The 27048-nt window shown below is 41.9% G+C and overlaps 3 protein-coding genes across 3 annotated transcripts in view; 2 read left to right on the plus strand and 1 right to left on the minus strand.

Moving 5' to 3' along the window:
• The window catches only part of LOC115821674 (tumor necrosis factor receptor superfamily member 5), a 12064-nt gene extending 2614 nt beyond the window's left edge, over window positions 1–9450 (minus strand). Inside the window, exons 1-6 of the mRNA XM_030785479.1 lie at window positions 8860–9450; window positions 7650–7775; window positions 7301–7447; window positions 6771–6864; window positions 2832–2917; window positions 2222–2332 (exon numbers count right to left, since the gene is read on the minus strand). Coding sequence (XP_030641339.1) covers window positions 2222–2332; window positions 2832–2917; window positions 6771–6864; window positions 7301–7447; window positions 7650–7775; window positions 8860–8923 — 628 coding nt within the window. The 5' untranslated portion in view covers window positions 8924–9450. The remainder of the gene's footprint in view (window positions 1–2221; window positions 2333–2831; window positions 2918–6770; window positions 6865–7300; window positions 7448–7649; window positions 7776–8859) is intronic.
• A 1818-nt stretch (window positions 9451–11268) lies between these two features.
• LOC115820330 (complement C1s subcomponent) lies at window positions 11269–19437 on the plus strand. The gene is made up of 11 exons (XM_030783864.1): window positions 11269–11383; window positions 11876–12074; window positions 12821–13001; window positions 13895–14017; window positions 14238–14431; window positions 15633–15780; window positions 16103–16218; window positions 16875–16959; window positions 17395–17526; window positions 17991–18065; window positions 18521–19437. Exons 1-11 carry the CDS (start codon window positions 11370–11372, stop codon window positions 19294–19296), a joined length of 2043 nt encoding a protein of 680 aa, XP_030639724.1. The 5' UTR covers window positions 11269–11369; the 3' UTR covers window positions 19297–19437.
• Window positions 19438–19758: 321 nt separating this feature from the next.
• On the plus strand, window positions 19759–25949 carry c1r (complement component 1, r subcomponent). The gene is made up of 9 exons (XM_030783865.1): window positions 19759–19879; window positions 20124–20325; window positions 20460–20643; window positions 20796–20936; window positions 23033–23164; window positions 23333–23410; window positions 24280–24482; window positions 24581–24786; window positions 24935–25949. Exons 1-9 carry the CDS (start codon window positions 19854–19856, stop codon window positions 25296–25298), a joined length of 1536 nt encoding a protein of 511 aa, XP_030639725.1. The 5' UTR covers window positions 19759–19853; the 3' UTR covers window positions 25299–25949.
• Window positions 25950–27048: the final 1099 nt, after the last annotated feature.

Raw genomic sequence — 27048 nt, forward strand, 5'->3', positions numbered from 1 at the left:
AATGGCTCTAAACCAGCTTTTTCTGAAAAAAAAAAACAAAAACAAAAAAACAAAGCAAAGCAAACAAATAACAAAAACATCTTACAGAACGTGGTGGATCCATTAACAGAACGTGGTGGATCCTTTAACAGAACGTGGAGGATCCATTAACAGAACGTGGAGGATCCATTAACAGAACGTGGAGGATCCATTAACAGAACGTGGAGGATACATTAACAGAACGTGGGGGATACATTACTTACAGATTCTAAAACATTCACGTACAAACGACAGGTATTAACACCAAAACGGGGTGACGCAGGCGACAGGAGGGGTGATCATGATGTATAGGAAATTTTTTTTTAATTTGTAATTATTTTTTTTTTCATACCTGGCTGACGTAACCACAAGCTTTGTACCGAAGACTGTAACTGTCTCTTTTAAACCCCCCCCCCCCCCCCCCCCCCCCACCCCCCCCCCCCCTCCTGGTGTGTTCTCGAACACTTTCCACTCCTGTTGCGCATCAAAAAACCATAACCTACATACAGTAAAGATTAGTAATACTGTTCTCTCGCGTGTCAGTTTAAGGCATTGTTGGTTTCACGCTTTGCCCGTGTTCTAATCAGCAGACTGAAACCTCTCAATATATTTTCCACTCAGTCGTGCCGCCCCAGTTGTAAGACACAGAAAAGGGCATGATTCAGAGGTAATAAAAGAACGAAAGAAAGAAAGAAAGAAAGAAAGAAAGAAAGAAAGAGGCCCAGAAAGGAAGAGCGAACACAGACAGAAAGACAAAAAAACAACAACAACAACAAAAGAAAAACCAGGATATATATAAATTGTTTTATGTAAAACACGTTACTTGGGCTTGCTGGGTTTTTTCCGACACACACACACACACAGACAGCCCACTGTACTGTAACGTTCTGTTACAGTAAAGGGGGGGGGCTTTTGTGTAAGAAAGTTTTGCAGTGTAAAAACAAACACACACACACACACACACACGCACACACAGGCAAACACTGAAGCGTTAACGCACAGCTCTGGTGGAGGATGTGGTTTGCGCTCGGCGCTCTGTATGTGCCCAGTGTCTTCCGCTCTCAGGAGTTCGGCTAGCTGACTTAGCAAAGAACAGGATGCACTTTATCTTTTGTCGTCATAACTGCGATTCTGTTTGATCTCCAACCCTTAAACTTATCCTTACCTTCATCTTTTTTTTCTTTTTTTGGTTTATAGTCAGTTTGGAAATCACTGACATGAAGCGCTTGCCTTTCTTTTTCTTTTTTTTTTTTTTGGTTGTTTAATCTAATAACAGGCCTTCGAGGGCGTTTGAATGAAAAAACCTGAGACATGCCGCTGACCTGAGCTGACCTTACGGGATTTTCACAATTTTTTATTTTTTATTTTTTTTTAAATGTGGGAGCGTAAGATCAATCAAAGACCAGTCTTAATAAACAGAATCACAGGCTGAGGGCTGAGGGGAGGTGATCCCAGATCAGCGCACGCTGGCCACGTTGACACACGTTGGCCATGGGGTTCAATCCACCCTAAAAAAAAAAATAAACTGTTTGCTCTAGAAAGAAAACAAACAAACAAACTACCACAACCCCCTGTTCCCCCTAACACACTTCATCTGTTATTATTTTTGTTGTCTGTTCCCGTAGTTAAATGTGAGCTGTAGTCAGTGAAAGTTATAAAGTCTGACTTGAATCTTTTTTCGACCGCGTAGCAGATGAGAAATCTTTTCTGTCAGAATTCTCATTTGATGCTTTGAACCTTGTCATTTTTTCCCTCCCACACCCCTGGAAAGGAACAGCAGTGATGTGGGGCGGGTTGGGGGGGGGGGGGGGGGGGGTTGATGGAAGGACCAAGTTCATTGGCCAGCGACGGAGGGAGAATGATTGTTTGTGTGGGGTTTACCGTCATTGAAACCCACCGCTGATCTCGTTTTTGACCCTGTTTTACTTTTTCTTTTTTTTTTTTGTTCAACAACCCACCTTGTTTACAATGGCTGACGCCAACCCTGTTCCTTTTTTTCTTTTTTTTCTTTTTTCTATTATTGTTATTCTGCCTTTAGAGACCTTGATAGCTGCCCTGGCCGTGTGACAGGTCACACGTTATCACTTCCCAGTTTCAGTGGCAGTCAGAAGAGCAGTCAGAAGATAAGGATTTCGGTTTTAGGAGAAGACGTAGGTGTTGCCCGGAGATAAACGCTACGCAGCGGTAGACGTCATATACTCACCTGATTTTTTTGACCGACGTTTAAGCTTCCAGCAGATAATGCCAATGACGACGAGGAGGCAGGTCACAACAAGCCCCGCCCACAGACCGGCAGGTAATGCCCAATGACAACCTACGAGTGAGAGACAGCGATTGGCCGATCAGTGTTAAAGGGACCTGTCAGAAGCAGGATCACATGAGTTGGAACGGGTAGCAAAGCACTGACTGGCTCTCTGAGCACAGGAACGGAAGGTCAAAGCTAGGTTTTCTAAATCCAGTCCTGAAGTTCCTGTTTTTTTTTTTGTATCGCAAACACACGCACGACTTGCCTGATCAGCTAATGACAAAGCTTTGGAAACTGTGAGTCATAGTGAATCTGTGCGAGTCAGTACAGGCTAAAGATAAAACTGTAAAAGGATACTGTGGTACTTGATGACTGAGTTGACAAACAGTGTTCTAAAACAGTATCCATCGATAGAGTCTGCGTTCTGACGGAACATTCAAAAATTCAAACGTCTGAGTTATAACTGAACATTCAAGAACGATAAAACGATTTCGGCGGGAATTCAGGCGACAGAAGCGTCCGGCTCTTTTGTTCTGTAGCTGCTGAGAGAGACGAGGTTCTGACTCACCGGGCTTACAGTGAATAAAGTCTCCACATTTCACATCAGTGGTGGAATTCCCAGGAAACAACGTATGTCTCCCCAACTCCTCACAGCTGACATGGGAACAGTTGAAAGAGGGAAGGAGAAAGTGAGAGAGAGAGAGAGAGAGAGAGAGAGAGAGAGAGAGAGAGAGAGAGAGAGGGGTCAGACAAACATTGGCCTCAATTCTTACTGCTAAAAAAAACGTCTCCCCTGGCTTGATCTAAGAACAAAAGGCCAACCAAACAAACAGACGGACAGAAAGTTCTTTCGGCGCTGTTCTGTCCGGGTATCTTAAAATAGACTTTCAGTATGTGATAACCATTGTTTTATTATTCAAGAAAAATAATAATGATGTTGATGATGTTGAATGGTGATTAAGGCATACTGCTTTCGATCGTGAAAGACAAGATATCCACTGTTTAGCCTAGATCAGTCAACTCACTGGAAGGCCTAAAAAAATAAGGGAAAAAGAGAGGGTGTGTCCATCCATAGTAGGTTACGTCAAGACTACTGTTCATGTTTCAAGGGCTTTACTGGGAGGATGGAAAATATTTATAAGGGAGCACATTGACATAGAGAGCTTATCTCGGTCAGCAATCGGTAAAGATGAAAAAGAACAGGTGAGGAAAGGCCGACTGAAGAGAAGACAGAAGCCGTCCTTAAACCGTGTAGGTAACGGGCAAGTCAACATGAGCAGAATATTAAAAAAAAAAAAAACCCAGCATGAATACTGTGGGTGAAAAAGTATGCAAAATGACGCAACCTCCCAAGGATGTGTGTGTGTGTGTGTGTATGTGTGTGTCTGACACCTGTGGTTCAGAACGAAAGTTTTGGTGAGGAAACAGTTCACACGCAGTTTTCTTTCCTCTTTCTCGACACTATCAGAAATAATATTTGTGGAGTAACTGCTCCGTCTACGCTGAAAACGTGAATGGCTCACATAAGCCTACATAACTTCCCAAAGAACCCACGTCAACCCCCCCCCCCCCCCCAGTTAGCCCACATAACCCCCCCCCCCCCCCCAAGACTCTACACTGCACCCCAAAGACTTTACATAACACCCCATAGACTCTACATAACACCCCAAAGACTTTACACTGCACCCCAAAGACTCTACACTGCACCCCAAAGACTCTACATAACACCCCAAAGACTCTACATAACACCCCATAGACTCTACATAACACCCCAAAGACTCTACACTGCACCCCAAAGACTCTACATAACACCCCAAAGACTCTACATAACACCCCATAGACTCTACATAACACCCCAAAGACTCTACACTGCACCCCAAAGACTCTACATAACACCCCAAAGACTCTACATAACACCCCAAAGACTCTACACTGCACCCCAAAGACTCTACATAACACCCCAAAGACTCTACATAACACCCCATAGACTCTACATAACACCCCAAAGACTCTACATAACACCCCATAGACTCTACATAACACCCCAAAGACTCTACATAACACCCCAAAGACTCTACACTGCACCCCAAAGACTCTACATAACACCCCAAAGACTCTACACTGCACCCCAAAGACTCTACATAACACCCCAAAGACTCTACATAACACCCCAAAGACTCTACACTGCACCCCAAAGACTCTACATAACACCCCAAAGACTCTACATAACACCCCAAAGACTCTACACTGCACCCCAAAGACTCTACACTGCACCCCAAAGACTCTACACTGCACCCCAAAGACTCTACACTGCACCCCAAAGACTCTACATAACACCCCAAAGACTCTACACTGCACCCCAAAGACTCTACACTGCACCCCAAAGACTCTACATAACACCCCAAAGACTCTACATAACACCCCAAAGACTCTACACTGCACCCCAAAGACTCTACATAACACCCCAAAGACTCTACATAACACCCCAAAGACTCTACACTGCACCCCAAAGACTCTACATAACACCCCAAAGACTCTACATAACACCCCAAAGACTTTACACTGCACCCCAAAGACTCTACACTGCACCCCAAAGACTCTACATAACACCCCATAGACTCTACACTGCACCCCAAAGACTCTACACTGCACCCCAAAGACTCTACACTGCACCCCAAAGACTCTACATAACACCCCAAAGACTCTACACTGCACCCCAAAGACTCTACATAACACCCCAAAGACTCTACATAACACCCCATAGACTCTACATAACACCCCAAAGACTCTACACTGCACCCCAAAGACTCTACATAACACCCCAAAGACTCTACACTGCACCCCAAAGACTCTACATAACACCCCATAGACTCTACATAACACCCCAAAGACTCTACATAACACCCCAAAGACTCTACACTGCACCCCAAAGACTCTACATAACACCCCAAAGACTCTACTTAACACCCCAAAGACTCTACATAACACCCCAAAGACTCTACATAACACCCCAAAGACTCTACATAACACCCCAAAGACTCTACATAACACCCCATAGACTCTACATAACACTCCAAAGAGTTGACATAACACCCCAAACTCTACACAACACCCCAAAGACTCTACACTATACCCCAATACTCTACACAACACCCCAAAGAATCGACATAACCATCTGTAAGCCAACTCCTACTTAAGGTTACGGGATGTGTAACTTTCTTGGATGCACAGGTGAGTCTAGAGCAGGGGTGTCAAACTCCGGTCCTGGAGGGCCGGGATCCTGCTGTTTTTCTTGTAGACCAACTAAATAGAATATCTGATTGGCTAAAGAGTGTCAACACCTGTTTTCAAGGTGAAAATCAACAGGTAACTACGACGTGAAAACAAAAATCAGCAGGACCCCGGCCCTCCAGGACCGGAGTTTGACACTCCTGGTCTAAAGAGGACTGGAGGTACTTAGGGATGCATTATTGAATCATCAAATAATCAAATTCATTTGATGTTAGCTATTCAGGTGCGTCCATGACCAAAATTACACACACACACACACACACAAAAAAAATAAATGAGAAAAGTCTCGATGCCTTCCTCCAAAGGTGAACAGAAACATATTACAGAGGCAGACTGATTCCACAGTGAACTCTGGTGAACAATCAGCCCAAGTCCCATGTTCCAATAAGTTACTCAAGCTAAATGGGTTTTGTACGAGTTATTTTGAGCAAATCACACCCTTTTGGCAAAGCCAAGGTGCCTTTTAATGTCCTCTCCTCTTACGTCACAGCTTCGTTAGAGTATTTCTACTGGAATGACTATAACCCAGGACCGGACAGAACCTTTAACCAATAATGCTGCCGGTCGTCTGAAACAGTTTTAAAAAAAAAACACACACACACACACACACATACACACAGATTACCAGTTCTTATCATCTGTCTCATCCTTTTTAATCTAGGGAAGTCCAGTTTAAAAAGGCTTCAAAGTCTGATCCCAAAGTGCTGTTGGGACTAACTTTTATTGGAAGAATGCCTTCCTTTATCTCTTTTCGTTGTTGTTGTTTTGTTTTTTTTTTAAACCTAGGAAGTTAATCAGCACCACTAGAAAAAAAAACCCCCAAAAACCCAGCAGACGTTGATTACGGAACGGAGTGGCAGTCCAGCTAGAAAAACCAGCTACTTTTACATACTCAAGAACAAATAAGGACTTCGCTGGAAACTGAACCAAATCTTGGGCGGATTCCTGAAGAAAAGCGACTTTGTTTTAACAATGACACAAAAGTCCATTCACTCACTTCCTCAACTTCACATCACTGGCGTCTCTTTCCCTTTCATTCCCTCACTCTCCAGCTTTAGATGAGGGGAAAGAACATGAACCTCCACAAAGCAGTACGACTGAGACAGAATTTAGCAAACCGATCACATTTCATCACTACAGAGACTTCAGAGAGACTTCACAGTGTGTGTATGTGTGTGTGTATGTGTGTAAACACCAAAAAAAAAAAAAAAAGTACCTGGTGAATTTGAGGCAGGGAGAAGTGGAATCAGTCACATTGCTGTAGGTTCCTTTCGGACAGCGTTCACAGACTGTATCTTTATTCCACTGAGCTGCAATAAAAGTATAGAATTACGACTTTAAAATCTCCCCTTTCTGTCTCATCAGACACATCAAAAAATGCACGACTGCGTACGCTGAACTGGATACGAATTGGTGAAGAATAGATAGTATGGATAGCATTCAAACAAACAAACAAACAAACAAAAACATTTCAATTGAGACTCTGTTCACTATTATCAGAAACAAGGCAGGCATGCCTGATTCACCAATGGAAACCATTGAAGATAAAATCAAATTATATTTTAAAAAAAAACAGACTTTATTGTGATGTCACAGGTTACGAAACAACAGTTCCATTGCCTCTACGTGTGTAAAACCACCTTGCCCAGACTCTATAAAGAGGAGCAGCGGTGTGAGTGAGTGAGTGTAAAAAAAAAAAAAAGAGAGAGACAGAGCGTGAGAAGAAAAAAAGAAGGCTATATTTACGTTTTGATCGAACTCCATGGCCCACTTCACAGTCTTTGACGAGAGTACAGTGAAGGCACTCTTCGTCTGCACAGTAATAACCTCGTTGGCAGCGACAAACTGTGTTTCTATCAGCTTCACATGGTGATTCAATGACCTGGCGGTTCTCTGGGATGGATGTGTGAATGGCGGGAGTAGTAGTGGAAAGACAGGTTATTGTTTTTAATAGAAATAGTAGAGCAGTCATGTAACCAGTAGTTGCTTTGACAGTCAGACTGAGGGTTATTAACAGTCAAAGACAGGGGGGAAAAAAAGAAAGAAAACAATGGCTGTTCTGGGAAGAAGGGAAGGAAAGGAGGTTGGAACTTACCCTTACTGCACGGTTTACATAATCTACACTTGTCCAACAGATTGTCGGCCTCTGTGTATTGTCCACGTGGACAGACGTTACACTTTGTGGCGGAGTTTTTGGTACAAAAAGTTTGGACGTAATGGCCTGAGGGAGAGAGTGTGTGTGTGAGAGAGAGAGAGAGAGAGAGAGAGAAAGTGTGAGAGAGGTGCTGTGGTCACATATTAGAACAATGTCACTCCACCGCCATTGTGATGACGAGTTTGTCCTTTGTTTTGCACTGCGCATTGTGTAATAAATGAACGAACGAACGAATGAGTAAATAGATAAAAATGGAAAGAAATACGTTTAACAAAATAAATTTGCTAAATAAATAAAACTTCAAACTCACACTAAACAACTTACTAAACACAGCTCTGGTGTAGTCTGTCCTATTATTCATATTCGTATTAATGCGATACTACTACTATTACCACTACCACTAGCACCACTGGTTTCGTTTAGCAAAGGATGCTCAGCCTTTTTATTTTGCTAGCTGAACCCAGCTGAGCCCCTTCAAACCAAATCATCTTCCTCAAATACAACCTTGAAACTGTCACTAAGTGAATTTAATTTGACATTGACCCTTCGATCCCAATCTCACAAAACTCCAACTCTACCGCCACGAAACCCTCGGTTGAAAACTCATGGGTGTTGACTTATATTGGGTGCTATCGCAGCAATGCAAGGGGATTGCACCAATAACACTACCTATTTAAAAATTCCCATTGTAAATTACTCGAAATTGAATACCGTACATGGTTCAGTACAGATTTTTTTTTAAGTTGTCAGTCGACTATTTCCAAAACAATGCAGTGCTCAGACAGACGAACACATATAGGTAGTTGGGTTAATACACAAGCGACAACGTATTGTGGATCAAACATTTTGCTGCATTATGAGCAATGGCTTATTCAAGTTTGTGGCGCACTCTCTCTCTCTCTCTCTCTCTCTCTCTCTCAATCTCTCTCACACACACACACACACACACACACACACACATATAAAGTGCATTTAAGCAAACCCAGTGGGCCTGCTGTATCTGTTCGAGTGTTAGTCGCCAGCCAGAACAACAGGTAACAAAGGACACGGCAAAATATTCTCAAACCGATGCAAGACTCATTTTCTCGGCGGAGGAACCAACGCGGCATGTAGACAAGCCCATTTCAAATTCAAATCAGCTGCTTCTCACCTTTTTGACAGCGTGTGCAGCACGAACCGTTATGTAGAACCTGTGTGGCGTTGCACTCAACCATCGTCACCTCTCTTGCTGGATTGCTTTTTTCTCAATGTCGTTGTTTTTGTCTCTGCTCCGTCACATTTAACTTATCCTTTCGTTTCGGTGCGAAGAGAATTCGTTGTTGTTTTCTTTTAATGTTCTTAGTTTTTTTCCCCTTAAAAATCTTGATGTTTGTCCTGAAATGCTACTTACTTGATCTCTCCCCTCACCCGTTCTGTTTTGTTTGGTTTTGTTTTTTAGCTCCTTAAGTTCACGTACATTCAGCTCAGCTTATCTCCCTCCTTCAAATTAACTCGATATTTCCTCTCTGTCTGTCTCTTATTCTTGTGCTCACCTCTCGCCCACTGTTTCCCCCCGTTCGTGTCTTTCCTATATGGTGGAAAGCCCCTCAACCCCTTCGCGTTTATTCTTTTTCGTTCCTTCCTGTGCTTAAAGCACGGCGTCGTGTGACGAGGCTGCTGTAAACGTTTATCGTTTATCTATAGGCTACTGTACACAAGCTTCGTGAAACGACTGACTTCCAAACAGCTGAATAATACCGGAATGTAAACTGTTGATTCTGAAGAAGTTGTTGACGTAGGATTCACAGCTATTCATAACATTTAACTTGCGTGTTTGACTCAGATAGTTAGTAGGAAGCACGGGCAAGCGAGATCTTAATTTAGACAGTTCTGTGTTTAACTTCCGTAATTCATCATGCCTTGGTAGCATTTCGGTAGGAACCATATCAAACTCTACCATTAGCTTTTCTTTCATTCTTTCCTTCTCGGAAAATTAGCTTCAATGACTACCTGAAACGATTGATAGACATGTGGCTAATATTGTGATTAACGATGTCACTCTATCCGCATACTGTTAGATTTGAGTCATCTTTTGTTTTAAGTGGTGTATAACAGAACTGTAATCGCCTCCCACAGTCTGACCTTTGAGATGGTACAATTTAACTGAGTAGCTCACTTTTCACCTTCTACCGACAAAAAAGGTGTTGAAGTCGGCGTAGTCTACTGTATGCTACGCATAGGGGAAATTCTTAGCTTAGTAAATTACTGTGCTAGTCTCTGCCATTCAGTATTTCACTGCCATTTTAATGCAGGATGTCACTGCCCAGTTCATTTAAATGTCTTGTACCCTCTTTGAAAAACTGCACGCAGAACCATTGATTCTGGTTTCAGCGTGTCTGCTATACTCCTTAAAAAGCATTCCTTTGCCCGTAGGAAAGAATTTCTCTATAGAATAGAGCATTTTGCAGAGAGCAGCGAGTCCTTGGCATGCCACACAAATGGATTATGCTAAAAAATGTGATACAGAACAATGGAGTTCAAGCTAAGCTTCCTTTATGGAACAACACCCCTTCCTGTCCTCCTCTCTCTCTCTCTCTCTCTCTGTCTCTCTCTCTCTCTCTCTCTCTCTGTCTCTCTCATTATACTCTCTCCCTTCTGAGTGCACATAGTGAAATCTGATGACTGATTATAATGGCTCACCTCCAACCATATACACAAGGCGAACCCTCCTGTACTTCCCCTCTGCACTTCTTCATTGGCGCCACAAAAGTGTTGCATGTTGCAAGAGTGCACAAAACAGAGCTTTTGAACAGACCGTCACGTACTGCTCTATACAGTGAGATCTGAGTGATTTTTATCTCACTGGTTTTAGAAGATGTAAGGGCGACGATGTGTGCTCAGTTTGTCTGTTTGTCGTCCTGTCTTAAGTCTGTTGAAGCCATGAGCTCCTGATACACAAACAAACCCATGAGAGATGGCTTCACTGCTTTGGTTCGTGTGACCCTTTGTCCGCGACCTGTTCCAAATACTGTCCCTTTCCCAAAAATGACATGCCGTCTTGCACCACCTCCCCCGCCAACTGGCCACTTCTGCATGGGCCAATCCATGTGACCCGTCTGCATGTAAGAGTTTCAACCACAAGTCTGGGTATTGTGACTACAGACCAAACATTTTCAAATGTTGCATAATTCCTCATGCTAGATTGAACAAACTTTAACACAGTCACATGACAGAAACCCACAGATGTGTCTGTGATTGAACTGTGAAGTAATGGGAAGGAAGAGAATGATATTGCGATAATTTTGAATTATGGGCAGTTAATTATGTGGTTTTGTTCTTTTGAGATTAAGTGTTGAGTGGGCGACAGTAAGGAAACATTTAGTCAATAAAATGCAAACCAAAACATGATTTAAGTCAGTCTGAACTCTCTCTCTGTTCTAACTCTTTCCCTCTTTCTCTAGCTCTATGACTTTACACCACACCCACACAGAGGCAAAGTATACACCCCCAAATCAATTTTTTTTTTTTTTTCGGGAAAACATGTTTGTTTGCACTCATACAAGGATTAGGAAGGAGGGGTTGGAGGTTGCGAAAACAGGAGTAGACAGACTGTGTAACTGAATATGTGAAAGTGAAAGGAAGAAAGGGAACAAGTAAGACATTTCAGTACAGATTTCCATCATGATAAGTGTCAGGTATGTCAAATTTTTGCCTATTTAGCAGCATAATTTATTACAGCTACTCTTTACCGGGATAAATACCAAACGCTTTCAAGTTATCTGTCATGTCAGGGATTAAAAGTGACTGGAGTGATTTATCAGTAACACTGACTCGGTTTAGCTCTGGATTCAATGTTTCTGCAGCAGAGAGAGATTGTGAACAGACCAATGGCGGAAATATGTTATGCTGTGTGTACTATTAAGTGGGTCTTTTTTGTTTAATTTGGGGTTCCGTCCAACATTCATCCACTGTTTCCTCTTTTCACTTCCATTTTCTTGGACTCTCTCTCTCCCAATTCTTGTATTTTGGTTTGTCTCCCTCCATTTCGATCAATTTCGGTTTCTTCTCCGTCTCTTCTCCTACTTTTTTGTTGCTCTTTTACTCCTTTTCTTTCTCTAAGCCCCTTTTCTCTCTCTCTCCCTCTCCCCCCCCTCTATCTAACGTCTGTCTCTCTCTCTCATACTCAGTTTGTTCCTGCTGTTTCTGCCCGTGGGGTTCTCTGCGTCTTTGGTGGGATGGGTACAGTCTCCAGGATATCCGCACGGCTACTCTCCTCAGTCTGCTCTGGAGTGGAAACGCTGTGCTCCCGAGGGACACACTCTCACCCTCACCTTCATACACCTGGACCTGGAGGACAGCCAGGACTGTGAGAACGATGCCGTGAGGGTGTGTATGTGTGTCCAGACATGTATCTAAACCAGTCATTTTCCCAAATTCTCCCTGGCGTTAAGGGACATTGCAGAGACACGTAAACAGTACTTAACTAACTGGCGTTAACGCTTGCATCTAGGGAATGAACTAACTAAGACAGTTAACACCGGTTCCTAACCTAATACAAACTTTACTTGTTGCATATAGTGTAAAAGTACGCCTGCGTATGTGAGCGTTTTAACTAAAGAGAAGCTTGGAGGACTGCGCGGCCAAACCTGTGGAGTACGGGTGGTGTCCGTAGAAAGCCAGCCTCGGCTCCGCAACATCCTTTTTACGTCGTTCGGCGGTCCTTACCGGTTTGACGCCGACGGCGGTGGGTATGTGAATGAGGCCAAATAACGCAAAGAAAAGGCTTCAGAGAAACAAAACCATCCGTAACAGAGCGGGACTACGGAAAGCCGCACTGGCGTACCGTTTAAGCAGCAGTGCTCGAGCTCCTCTCTCTCGTGAGAGTTTGTCAATTCTCTTTTTAAAGAGACCACAACACCCAGGAAGGGTGAGAGTTTGTCAATTCTCTTTTTAAAGAGACCACAACACCCAGGAAGGGGGCACCCTTTAGCATCTCGTGTGTACGTCAGCGATTTCCTCCACCAATACCCTATCCTGACACTTGGCAGCTGTCTCTTCCAGTGACGTCCTTACTGTTTCTCTCTTCTGCTGAAATTGTTTCCTGCTCTAAATGGCTACATCCTCTCTTCCAGATCTTCGTGGATGACATCCCACACTCCACTCTGTGCGGACGCATGTCGACGGCCGAGCTGCGTTCTTCCGTTAATCCCTCGCTCTACTCCCCTCCGAAGGGCTGCATCTCACTCAAGTTCAGTGCCGACTACTCCAACACAAAGAGACACACGGGCTTTAGGGCGTTTTACACTATTCAAGGTGAGGAGAAGGAGGAGAGAAGAGGATAGTAATTGGAGGAGGGGAAGAAAGGAAGGAAGGAAACAGGAAATAGAGAGAGATGAAACAAGAGGAAGATGAGAGAATAGAGGGAACATCATAGACTGACTGAGATGCAGCAGGGCAGGGAATGGGATGTGGAGGAAGGAAAGAGGAAATGGAAAGGGAGAAAAAAAAAGGGAAAACTAGGATATGTTTAAGGAACATTTTGAAAAGTCATTACAGTAGCTTCACAGGACTTAATTCAGACATTTACAAACTTTATTTATTTATTTATTCCTACCAAGTAATGGGTCACAGCAAAGTTTATTTAGGCACATCAACCATACCTTTTCTTTTAGTTCTGGTTGTGGTTCCCAGATCCTACATTCACCTCCGATTCACTATGCTACACATAGAATAATCAACCTTTCAAAATGTTCTACATCGGTAGACTAACAACAACACATTATATCACTCAAGTAGCTTTGACCTCTGATAGCAAGCATTTGCTACTCTGGCTAGCAACACAGGAAAACCCCACAGCTTACCAAGTCAAACAATTATATGTGTGACATAAATCATTTTTTCAGTGGTGAGGATGATTCCATGCCTGTTTTTTAAACATTGTTTTAGAAATTAAATCAGAAGACTGCTTTGCCTTGCGGTACATGTGCCCTAAAGTTGTGTACATCTGCTATTTGGTTATGTTTTCTGATGCATTGTGGGTAACCTCTAGTGAACTATTTTGGGTTTCAAAGTTTGTGCAACAATCCCACTACAAAAATTTGTGGACAGCCACAATCTCTTAATAACGAATCGTCCTGGACACAGCCTATGATTGTGTCAAGGTGACTCCATTGACCTTTGACCTTTGGCTCTCCATGCTCTTGTAGATGTCGATGAGTGCACAGACCCGGCGAACGAGTGCTCTCACCTGTGTAACAACTTTATTGGAGGATACCGATGCACCTGCCCACCTGGATACCTGCTGAATTCAGACAAACACACCTGCACAGGTAGGCCTATACAGTCGCTGACAGATGGATGCTGGATAGATGGCCAGAAAAACTGGTTGGATGGATGGATTGATGACCAGATGAAAAGGTGGTGGGTAGATAGATAGCTAGACAGATGAAAGGATTGTCTTAATATTTAGACAAATGATCCACCCTCTTTTCTCCCCCCCCCCCCCAAGTCATTTGCTCTTTCTTCCCCTTCCCTCTCGTTCTCTCTCAGTGCAATGCGATGAGGATCTCTCTGGATTCAGGGAGGGAGCTGTGAGGCCACCTGGGATTTTAGGCTCCTATGCCTCAGATGCTCGCTGTAACTTCACTCTGTCTGTGGATGAAGGCCTTCAGCTACTGCTGACCTTCAACAAAGACTTTGACATAGAGAAAGGAGAGGACGGCAACTGCATCGATTCTGTGACGGTGTGTAATGCACTCTTTCCTGGTTTGACTCAAAGGGCCCCCTAGTGGCATAAACTGGTAAGACACTGTTGTGCAGCGTGGAGATCCTGCCTGAGTGTGTTGAGGGTTTGTGTGTGTTGGCTAGAGACCCTCCTCCTTTGATTACCCAACTGTATTCAGTGCTGTTCAGGCACTTGTTTGGCTTGTAGTGTGAAAAGACATAGACTCATGTAGGTGTGGTTATCACTGCGTGAACTGTGCTGCCCATCAAACATTTTCTATTGCTCGTTGATGTTGGAGGAATTGGTTACCATGTGAAGGCCAGATATATGAGAAGTAAAAGGTAGCTGGTAGGGGTGGAACGATTCACCAATACGATCAGCGATTCGGTTATAACAATTCAGTGATTCGATTCGGTGCGATGCGATAGGATGCAAACTGATACAGTTCTTAACATTTGTTTCATAAAAATTTCCATTTTCCTTCCTTCTTATAAAATCCAAATGTCTTCCAAACTTTAGATTTTAGATTTGATGGTGTACTGTAAACTGTGTTGGCATTGTTGGACATGTTGTTCTTGTTTTTATGAGAGTTTAGTGAATGAGAGGTGGTCATTATTATTTTGAAAGTAACATGACTTGTAGGGACGCAACAGTACACGGTATGTATCAGACTATGCAGTACACCACCCATGGTTCAATATGCACACACGAACCGGGTTATTACAACATATCACCACACAGCCCCCCCCCCCAAAAAAAAAAACCTCAAAATGATAAAAATGGTACCACTTTGAAACTTATTTGGATGTAAATCCAACTAGGCAACAACTTTAAGTCTAGATGTCTACCAGCTATTGTTAGGTACCCCAGGGTTTTCCTTCTCCTGTCCCCGAAACCCACTAGCCACACCAAGGGCTCAGTGATCAGCAGAGAAGTAAAATCAGGTGTGATAACGCTAAGCTAGTGTAAAAATGTGCCATGAAATAGAGGTAAAACCCAAGTAATAGTGGTGTAGAACATTTGAGAGGAAATTACAAAGATCAAAACCCATGTAGGAAGAACTATAACGACAGTATGAGAGTTTGTTTGGAAGTGGAACGGGGCTGAAGAATTAGGGAGTCATCATCGTTTCCAGTAATTCAAAAAATACTATACACGTTGAGCAACTCATTTCATGTACTTTAGACATCACCAGTATCATCTCTCTTCTCTCTCCTCAGATTGAGACACCCTCGGGTTCTTATGGTCCATTCTGCGGCAAAGTACCTCCCGAACCAATTCGCACTGGTACCGCAAAAGCTCAGATCTTGTTCAGTTCCGATGGAGGAGGGTCAAACAAAGGCTTTACCCTCAGTTACAAAGTCACAGGTGGGCTGGTTTCACCACAGGCTCATAGGCACAACATGGGATCCCACACTGAGTGTTGTTTTTTTATTCCACTGGAGGAATTAAAAATCTAATGTAAAGGGAATTAATTCTTCCTTTTCTTCATTTCCTCACTCATTTGTTTATTAAGCACCTTTAGTGCAAATATGTGGTTCCACGGGCTTTATAGAAATAAGAAAACTGTCTTCCGGAGATGAGATCTTTAAAAAAAAAAAAAAAAAAAATTTCTGCAGAAGGATAACTGGAGCTCATGTTGTATTGACCGACTGTTATCAATTTATTTAAATGGCCACGTCCCCAACAGCAATGACATGCTTCGGAAAGGTGACTCCACATTCCAGGTTGACCCCCCAGCTTCCAGAATATCCATACGGCAGCACCGTCACTGTACAATGTGACGTGGGATATTTCGCGAGCGTGGTGAGTATCGCTTTTCGTTACGCTGAGCGCTTCCCTCTGTGGAAGTCAGATGTAGATTAGAATAAATGTTTGAAGTAGAGGAAAGACTGGGGCCTGTCCCAATTCCCTGCGGAGTTCTCTTTCCTCACGGCACTGCTCTCTTAATTGACAGGATAAAGATTAAAATTTTGATGATGATGACTCTTTAAGGCATTTGTACGATGTTTGTTTGGCATTTGTACGATGTTTGTTTGGTATTGTTTTAACATACTGGGTCTTGTTAGGGTTTTAGTAACTATAGTAGAAAAGGACACAAGGAAGGTAAAAGAATCATGTGGGAGTAGTGGGACACAGCCCGATCACCTGAACACTACAGATCCAGGTTGATCGAACACTGTAAAATGTGCCATCTCTCTGACATGTTTCACAAATTTTGGCATGTGAAAACCTGAAAATATGTCAGGTTAATGAGCTCGAGGAATTGATAATATGAGTTTAAATGTGAAAATGACACGTTCTTCTATGAAACTGGAAAATGTCGATAGATTCCATCTCTCCCTGACACGGTCCCCAGAACTGTTAAAGTAATCGTCTAGGCCTGTTGTACTAGTGCTTGTGTTGAACAGTGCACCTTGTGTGTATGTGTGTGTCTCTGGCTATCTGTCTCTGTTAAACAGGTTGACACAAAGAGCGACGTGCCAAATGAATTTAAGTCAACGTGTCAGAAGAATGGGGAATGGAGTCCAGTTCATCAGTGTACACGTGAGTGAGAGCAGGCAACACTTTTCTATAGCCACGTCTCTGGCCAATCGCAAGCAGAATTAAACACAGACTAGAGGGCCATGATGTCATAAACAAAGACTTGGAACTTGAAAAGCCAACAGTATGTTCGGTTTGTTTGAAATGAACGGAAGTAAATCAATATTGAATTTTACAACAGCCTTCAGTTATCATTTTCTTAGTCTGTATCATGGATATGCAGAACTTCAGTGGATTCAAAAAGTGTTCAACAGTGTTTTATGTGAGTTCACCCAGCTTGTTTTTGACTTGTTTATGAGTTGTTGCAATAGTCTTCCATTACCTTGCCCAGCAATTTTGGGTGTACATGAGTTTCCCTCTCCTTTACAAGTTTACCAGAGAAGCCACCATGTCTGTTATTTTGTTTAGACTCTCCCTTTTTTCTCTCTACCCTTTCAGCGGTTGACTGTGGGAACCCTGAAGCTGATCTTCCTGAAGTAGTGCGGTTAAAAAACCCAACACGCAACACCCTATACCAGGGCAAAATCCAACTGGAGTGTGAATCAAAATATTACAAGCTGGTTGGATATGGTTCGTATGTTACATTACATTACATTACATTTATTTAGCTGATGCTTTTGTGACTTACAAGTGGGAAAAACAATTCAAGCTCCAGGATAGTGAGAGACCTGAGAGTAGGCACTAAGTGCGAGCAATAAGTAATAAGTGCGAGTTTCCTTCAAGATAGAGGCAGGAGAGTAGGTATAGAAGAGCACCTTAGGTGTGAGTAGGGCGTGTTAGGGGGTTAGAGGTGTTAGTTGTTAGGAGAGGACGTGCTCTTGGAAAAGGGGGTTCTTGAAGATAGAGGGGGATGCCCCTACTCCACTGAATGCAGAGATGCCCTGCTTCATGTTTGTGTGTGCGTTTGCTTGCTGAGAGAAGGCGTGTGAATGTAGAGAGAGAGAGAGAGAGAGAGAGAGAGAGTGAAATAAAAATGCTAATTATGTGCATAAAAATACTAATAATTGCCTTTGTGTTTGACTTGGACCTGTCAGATTCATTCACATGTAATGCGAATGGAGCCTGGGTCTCGGAGAATGGTAAAGAAGAGTGGCCTCGATGTGTTCCAGGTACCAAAAATAGGACATGGATCAGCATTCACTAGGGTTGTGCTCAGTTTGGACATTTTTCAAATGCTGACCCCCAGTACAAAAGACTGAATGAATTACCCAGCCACCCCCAGTCCCCAAAATTTCATTTTGAATTTACAGGGAGCAAATTTAGAAATTTAGAATAGGGAAATCTAACAAATCTCCACCCCAAAATAAAGAAAAAAAAAAAGGCAGATCACCCATTGGAAGACGTTCAGATGCCTAGATGGGGCGCAGTTCCAAAATTCTGAACTGAGTATAACCCTGGTGGCAACATGGTTTCGTGGGCCTTTCTGTCACATCCTCACCCTTAACCTCTATCTCTCTTTCTTTCCTTTCTGCTCTCTCCCTTCCTATCTCTCCCTTTGTTGTATCCTGTCCCACATCTTTCTTATCCAAACTTCTTCTTACCCCTTTTTCTTTTCTCTTCTCAGTGTGCGGGGTAACTGATACACAGGGTACTGGTGCTGGCAGGATTACCGGCGGGCAGAAAGCCCATCTTGGTTCAATCCCTTGGCAGCTCCTGAAGAAAAATCCTCGAGGAGGTGCAGCTTTGATCAGCGATCGCTGGGTCATTACTGCCGCCCATGTTGTTGATGGCCAAGAAAATTCCGTTGTCAGTTTAATGGGGGGCATGGTTGACGGCCAAGATAAAAATGCTATCACCATGGAGTCAGAGAAGATCATAATTCATCCCAAATATCATAAAGTTGGCCGTGCTGGTGAAGATCCCCCCAGCTACGACAATGACATTGCCTTGATCAAGTTGTCAGATAGGGTGAAACTTGGCCCTAACCTGCTACCTGTGTGTCTGCCGACCAATAAGGATGGGCGTGCGATGGAGGGCAAGGATGGCACCATCTCAGGGTTTGGAGCAGTAAAAGAGAATAGATTAAGTCGGTATTTACTTTATGGGAATGTGCAGGAGAAGTCAAAAGACATCTGTGAGAAATCCAGAGTTGGGAAGTTACCTTTCACACAGAATATGTTCTGTGCTGGCGGTGATAAAGGTGTAGACAGCTGTAAGGGTGACAGTGGAGGTCCACTGGTAGTTCCTGTGTTGGGCTTTGGGAATCCTGATAGACCCTATCAGCTAAGGGGCATCGTTTCTTGGGGTCAAAACAGATGTGGATCGGGAGGATTCATCGGCTTCTACACCAAGGTTCAGAACTACCTGGACTGGATCAAGGAAGTCATGGAAGCAAACTAGTTTCAGTTTGAAAGTAGAGATGCGTACAAACACTTTATCCTGTTATGCCTTGTTCAGCTTCTTTTCATTTGTGTTTGTAATTCAGTTGTCAAAAAGTGCACTCAATTGTATACATGGATTTTGATTTACTCCATCAATAAACATTTTTGATTTACTCCATAATTAAATGTTGTTTTAAATAACCCAATTCAGTTCATATCCATAAAAAATGTCTTCCTTTCTGTTCAAAAAGGTGAAAAATGAGTTCAGTGTGTGCTAAAATAGAGGAAATCATTTAGCGAAAGGTTGGCAGAGTTGCTGAAGTGGAATTTGTACCCGTTTTTCGCAAACAAACCCAAAACAGAAAATGAACCCAAAAAATACTGCAGCATTTACAGGAAACGTTATGTTTATAGTTTTCTCTCTTCTGTTTTATTTTGATTTGGACCGTTGCCCCTCAGACCAGCAATGCCTTTCGTGCTAAATGACGCAGTGACCAAACAGGCTAAAAACATTACACCTACTTTAAAAGTTTAGATGAAAATCTCCACTCAGTCAAGTCTGGACGTCACATTACAATGATGGGCTGGAGACATATCATCTGGTGAGTCTGGCTGAAACTGCATTTCTAACTGTTATGATTTATATTCACATATTTATAAATACATCACAGGTGACATTTACATTTGGTCATATTCAACAGTTCAAGCAGGGAAGTGATTGAAATCTGAACACCTTGAAAGTCTTTTAGTGTACAGAATCTCTAATTAGAATCTTCCATATGCTCTGTCAATTAAGAATTTAAGACAGCTGAAAACACCTTCTTCTACATTAATGGGTGATTGCAGTGTGTTGTGTGTGTGTGTGAGTGTGTGTTTCTGTGAGTCATCACTGTCTGGGAAGGTGCATTCCCCCCTGTACCCCAAAGCCTACCCAAGCGATCTGTTTGTACAATGGAAGCTGGAGGTACCGAAAGGCTACCGTATTCAGCTGACATTCATCCACTTCGATGTGGAACCTTCGAATAACTGCTGCAATGATTCAGTCATGGTTAGTCACACATTTTATTAAACTGAAATACTAACCTGCAAAAATGAGTAAAGACAATGTTTTCTAAATATCAAAAAGTTATGATGGTGTTACAACTTTAATGATTTTTTATATATATTGATATTGCTTGTCAGGTTCTATATGGTCAGAAAATTCTTGGAAAGTACTGTGGCCAGGATAATTCTGCCAATGGCCAAGACCCAGGCAAAGAACCCATCTTATCTCCTGGCAACCACCTTCAGCTAGTTTTTCAGACAGATGGTTCAAACGCAGGCTCTCAGCAGCACCTGGGTTTTTCTGCTTTCTACCAGGCCGTAGGTATGTGTTACAAAACAAGGCCAATGTTACAAATTCTGATTTTAATAACTTTTCATCAACCAAAGAGGTTGATCCACTGCCTTACAGTTAATATAGTCTCTTACATAAATTGCTGCCTACCTTTGCTCTCTCTCATACATACACAAACACAGATGTGGATGAGTGCTCCTCTCCCAACCCAGAAGGTGGGAGTGGTCCTCTCTGCTCCCAAATTTGCCTCAACACCATAGGCTCCTATTTTTGTGATTGTAACCATGGCTACCAACTGCAGCCCGACCAACGCACCTGTCTGTGTGAGTATTATGTGAACACATACTTCAAACTTGGGTGTACACCAGTGGCATGTGGTGGGTTTTTCACTTAGGCAAGAAAAAGTAAGGATACCCACATGAAAAAAAAAAAACTATAGTATACTATAGTAAATAAACTGTAGCATACCCTCCATTTTACGATAGTAAATACTGTAGTGTTTTGAATCATACTATAGTTATATTACTGAAGTATACTATAGCATACTATAGTAAATAACCTGCAGTATACCCTCCATTTTACTATTGTAAATACTGCAGTGTTTTTGAACCATACTATAGCTATTTTACTGCAGTACAGTATACTACAGTAAAATAACTAAACAATGGTTCAAAAACACTACAGTATTCACCATGGTAAAATGGAGGATATATTACAGGTTATTTACTACAGTGTAATATGGTATTTTTTCATATGGGGCTGTCCCGTTAGGCCACTATAATTTACCACAGCACACAACAAACACTGTAGTGCACTACTGTATGTTTTAGTAATTATTACATCATACTGTAGTATGCTACATAGTAAACACAGTAAACTTACTCCAGCATATAGCAACTTGCTATAGTATCTACTACAGTTGGCCTACACCACAGTGTACTACAATGTATATTAACTTACTATAGTATCTACTACAGTATATCCCAATGTTTAGTAACATAATGTAGTCTCTATTACAGTATACCACAATGTATAGTAACATAATGTAGTCTCTATTACAGTATACCACAATGTATAGTAACATAATGTAGTCTCTATTACAGTATACCACAATGTATAGTAACATAATGTAGTCTCTATTACAGCATACCACAATGTATAGTAACTTACTATAGACTCCACTACAGTATACCACAATGTATAGTAACATAATGTAGTCTCTATTACAGTATACCACAATGTATAGTAACATAATGTAGTCTCTATTACAGTATACCACAATGTATAGTAACATAATGTAGTCTCTATTACAGTATACCACAATGTATAGTAACATAATGTAGTCTGTAATACAGTATACCACAATGTACAGTAACTTACTATAGACTCCACTACAGTATACCACAATTTACAGTAACTTACTATAGACTCCACTACAGTATACCACAATGTACAGTAACTTACTATAGACTCCACTACAGTATACCCAAATGTACAGTAACTTACTATAGACTCCACTACAGTATACCACAATATACAGTAACTTACTATAGACTCCACTACAGTATACCACAATGTACAGTAACTTACTATAGATTCCACTACAGTATACCACAATGTACAGTAACTTACTATAGACTCCACTACAGTATACCACAATGTACAGTAACTTACTATAGACTCCACTACAGTATACCACAATGTACAGTAACTTACTATAGACTCCACTACAGTATACCACAATGTACAGTAACTTACTATAGACTCCACTACAGTATACCACAATGTACAGTAACTTACTATAGACTCCACTACAGTATACCACAATATACAGTAACTTACTATAGACTCCACTACAGTATACCACAATGTACAGTAACTTACTATAGATTCTACTACAGGATACCACAATGTACAGTAACTTACTATAGACTCCACTACAGTATACCACAATGTACAGTAACTTACTATAGATTCTACTACAGGATACCACAATATATAGTAAATTACTGTAGTATCTACTATAATATACCACAATGTATAGTAACTTACTATAGTACCTACTATAGTATACTGTAGTATACCACAGCATATAGTAACTCACTACAGTAAATACCACAATATACTACAGTACACTATAGTAAACTAGTTTACTGTAGTACATACTATAGTATACTATTTTTTCATATGGGCTGCGACACCAGATACAAATTTCTGAGAGTCATAGTGACTCTAAAGTCTCATACTCACTCCCTCTCTCTGTCTCTCTCACAAACACGGCCACTCACGCACATAAACAGACATAGCACAGACGAAATGGTTTTCTAGTAATCTGTAGCTTTTCATATGTAGCTCTGCAAAGTTAATGACTAGTTCATTTCTAACACATCCTGGTTTCTCCCTTTGCTTCTCTCTATAGCGGCCATTGACTGTGATGAGCCCAAACTGCTACCAAATGGGGGTTTTCGGTTTCTCTCCGACTCTCAGAACCATTCTGTGATTCAGTACCACTGCAATGAACCGTACTATGCCTTTCCTGGTGCACAGAACAGTAAGTCAGATGCAGAAAGGATCACTGTCCCTTTTAGGGCATTTATACATTTTTTCCCCTCTGTTTATGAACTCATATTGTGCAAATGGTGCCAATCAAAAAGTCTGCCGTTGTTGTTGTAGACTTCTGGAATTTCAATGTGAATCTCTGTCCTTTTCTATTTTTCAGTTAGTTATACCTGTGCTGCAGATGGGAAGAGGACAGTAAATGATCACAATGACATCATCATCCCTCCGTGCCTTCCAGGTAATCACAGGACTGATATTCCAAACCTCAGGGCTTCTGTTCTGGACAGGAAAAAGGACTTTGACTCATTGACAAAAGATCTCTATTCATAAACTGGCATTTATTTCTTCTTGCCACTCATGAATGTGTGTTTCTGTGAGAGTAAGATATGTACGTTCACTTATTGCACATTAAAGTTGGAGTGTGTGTGAGTGTGTTTGCATGTGTGACAGCATGAAGAATTTTTGCCATATAACATTATATCTTCTGTAATATGGTCTTGCAAACAGAAGAGTATTTTGTCTGTGTTAAAACATCTAAAGGCTTAAATGGTTGTTTGCTTTGTATAAAGGTGCGTGTGTGTGTTTGTGTCAGAGCATGTGAGTAGAGCCAAACAAGTTAAAACTCTGCACCATGTTTCACTGCACATGCACCGCACCCCCATTCATGTGTCGTCGCTCTTAAACCCAAAGAAAAATCGAGATGCGCTTTTATTCTTCTCCAGCTTAAGCTTCTCAGAAGTCTGTTTTTGACGATGAATTTTGTTTAGTGATGTAGTTAGCTGCATAAACCTTACATGGTTGTCATCAGTAATGAACTGCTCTTTTTTCACTCTTATTTTCATTGTGTCTGTTACTGTAGTGGTGTATATTACGGATTACATTTTGAAGTTGTAACTAGTGCAAATTGTCTGGGGAAAGACAATGGAGAAGCAGAGCAATATGGGTGGCAGTAGAGTAAAGTGAAGCGGCCTTGGATGGTCATGCTTCAGTCTTCGAAATGAAACGCACCTTTCACCCATGAAATGACGAACATTCCGGTCCTCAGTCCACTCTGCTCACGTGCCCTGGCGTGTGTGTGTGTTTTTGTGTGTGTGTTGCGTTTGTCAGTGTGTGGGAATCCCAGTGGAATCCCAGGCAGTCGTCAGAGGGTGTTGGGAGGTAAGAACGCTCCAGCAGGAACATTCCCTTGGCAAGTCCTCCTGAGCGTTACTGGGCGTGGAGGTGCCATAGTTATCGGTGAACAATGGATCATGACTGCAGCCAATAACCTTGTGTCTGGAAGTGGAGTCACACCAAAGGAAAGTGTGAGGGTATGTAACATGACATCCAGGCTTTTAAGACCAATGATAGGAATATATCATTTGTATACCGTGCTAATAACCGAAAATTTGTGGTTGTTTATTTTCAGTTGTATGTTGGACACAATGATGTAAAAGAACGGATAAACAATCCTCCTCTTGAAATCGCATCTATACATATTCACCCCCAATATCAAGGCAACAACAACTTCGATAACGACATTGCCTTGATTAAGCTTGCAAGACCTCTTACTTTCAACTCTGAAGTTCAGCCCTTGTGTCTACCACCAGAGGGCGCCAAATATGAACGCAGCGGGTGAGAACAAGGGCTAGGATGTTTGGGAAACAGTAGACCAAAGTGATGCATTTTCAGGAAACAAATTAGCAAATGTAATGTGCTTTATCTGTATCTAACTCTTTCTATGTGTTTATTGTCCTTTTTGTCTCAACTGCCTCTCTCTTAGGTGGGTGTCAGGCTTCGGGTACACAGAGGAAATGAGCATCTCTAATGAGCTCAGATACATAGTGCTCCCCCTAGTGGATCAGACAGAATGCCGCAACTCCTTCGAAAGACTGAAGCAACAGAAAATAGAGGTCATGCCCTTCACTGACAACATGTTCTGCGCTGGTTTAACTGAAGGTGGAGCGGACACATGCAGTGGTGACACTGGCTCAGCTTTTGTGTTAAAAGACAGAGAAAGTGACCGGTATTGGGTTGCTGGTATCGTTAGCTGGGGAATCCAGTGTGGTGAAAAAGGCAGATACGGTGTATACACCCGCGTCAGCCGTTATGTGGAGTGGATAAACAAGATCATGAGAGATAATTAGCAACCTGCATTAAGGGGTCATTAAAAGTCCTGTAACATCTGAATCTCTTTAAAGAGAACAATGCCTCCACGCAACACTATGAATTACATTAAAAAATAAAATACAATATTCCCTCCTTTTGCTCTCACTCTCATTATACTCTCTCCCTTCTAAGTGCACATAGTGACTGATTATAATGGCTCACCTCCAACCATATACACAAGTCGAACTCTCTTGTTCTTCCCCTCTGCACTTCTTCACTGGCGTCACAAAAGTGTTGCATGTTGCAAGAGTGCACAAACAAAGCTTTTGAACAGACCGTCATTGACTGTTCTATACAGTGGCATCTGAGTGATTTCTATCTCATTGGTTTTAAAAGATGTAAGAACGACATGTGATTGGAAACCTGTGTCTGTTGAATGTTACGGGCATGAGCACCTGATACACGAACCTTACGAGAGATGGTGTCACTCCTTTGGTTTGTGTGACCCATCCCACAGAGAAACGTTTCTGTGTTGTCCACACTTGAATGGAGGAAAAAAAGATGGCTTTTCTGATGTTGAATTATGGGCTGTTAACTATGCAGCTTTGTCCTTCCAAGATAAAGTGCCGATTGGGGATAGTATTGAAACGTGGTCAATGTTATGCAAAATAAAACACAATTTCAATTTGTCTGAACTCTCTCTCTCAGTTCTCACTCCTGCTCTCTCACTAGTCTTATGACTGTGGAACACTCCTGTATGAAGAGGCACACACCCAAAAATCCATTTTTGGCAAACCATGGTGATTGCACTTGGTAGGATGTGACAGTGTCACAAAGGATAAAAAAATATGATTAAATAATGGCTGGAAATTAATTGTAACATAGTAAAAATGAATCCACTGATGTAAGGTGGTGGAGGGCAGAGGGTGGAAGGAAGGGCATTCATGTGGAATACATACTGAAAAAGAGGGCAAGACATGACTGGGAGAAAAAAACGGTACACAAATCAAAGACAATGGAAGCCAAAACCCTAGGAGAAGCGGAATTAAAGTGGAATAAAAACTGTAGGAGAGAAAGGGGGGGCCTTGGATAGCTGTAGATAACAAGGAAAACCAAGTTAAAATATCCCACAGAATACCCTGAACGTTCATCCTTGATTTCAGATGGACAATTTTGCCTCCAAATCACTTGAGAGCGATTTTTTTGTGGCCTTTTTGTGACAATCCCTGGGGAAATACTGTGTATTGCATTTTTTTTTGTTTGGTTTTATTGAAATGAAAGGAAGTGATTAATTACAGGTGCTCCTCAACTTATGATGGGGTTATGTCCCGATAAACCCATCGAAAGTCGAAAATATCTTAAGTGGAAACATGCATTTTATACAGTATATCTAACCTACCGAACATCAAAGTTCAGCCTAGCCTACCTTCAACATGTTCAGAAACGCTGGCAGCACAGTACACTGTAGCGTAGGCCTATCCGTTGTTCACCTTCATGGTCGCGTGGCTGACTGGGAACTGCTGTAAATAACCTTTAATTGAGTTATATTATTGTTTATGATAAGCGCCCTTTTTTGTGTTCATGCATATGTGTTTACGATAGCGTCTTATTTCTTGGAACGTGGCTTTATGTCGAAATTCAATTATCCTGCCTGGTGCTCATGCACAGTTGTCGATCGCACTGTCGGATGAAAATAATCACTGCAAAAGTGTTGGAGGTCTCAAAGTACTAGTTTGCAAAACTCTCAAGTATTAGTACACTAATACACTAGAGTGTGTTTTATATCGT

This window comes from Chanos chanos, chromosome 9 (genome assembly GCF_902362185.1).
Source record: "Chanos chanos chromosome 9, fChaCha1.1, whole genome shotgun sequence".
Classification (NCBI taxonomy): Eukaryota; Metazoa; Chordata; class Actinopteri; order Gonorynchiformes; family Chanidae; genus Chanos; species Chanos chanos.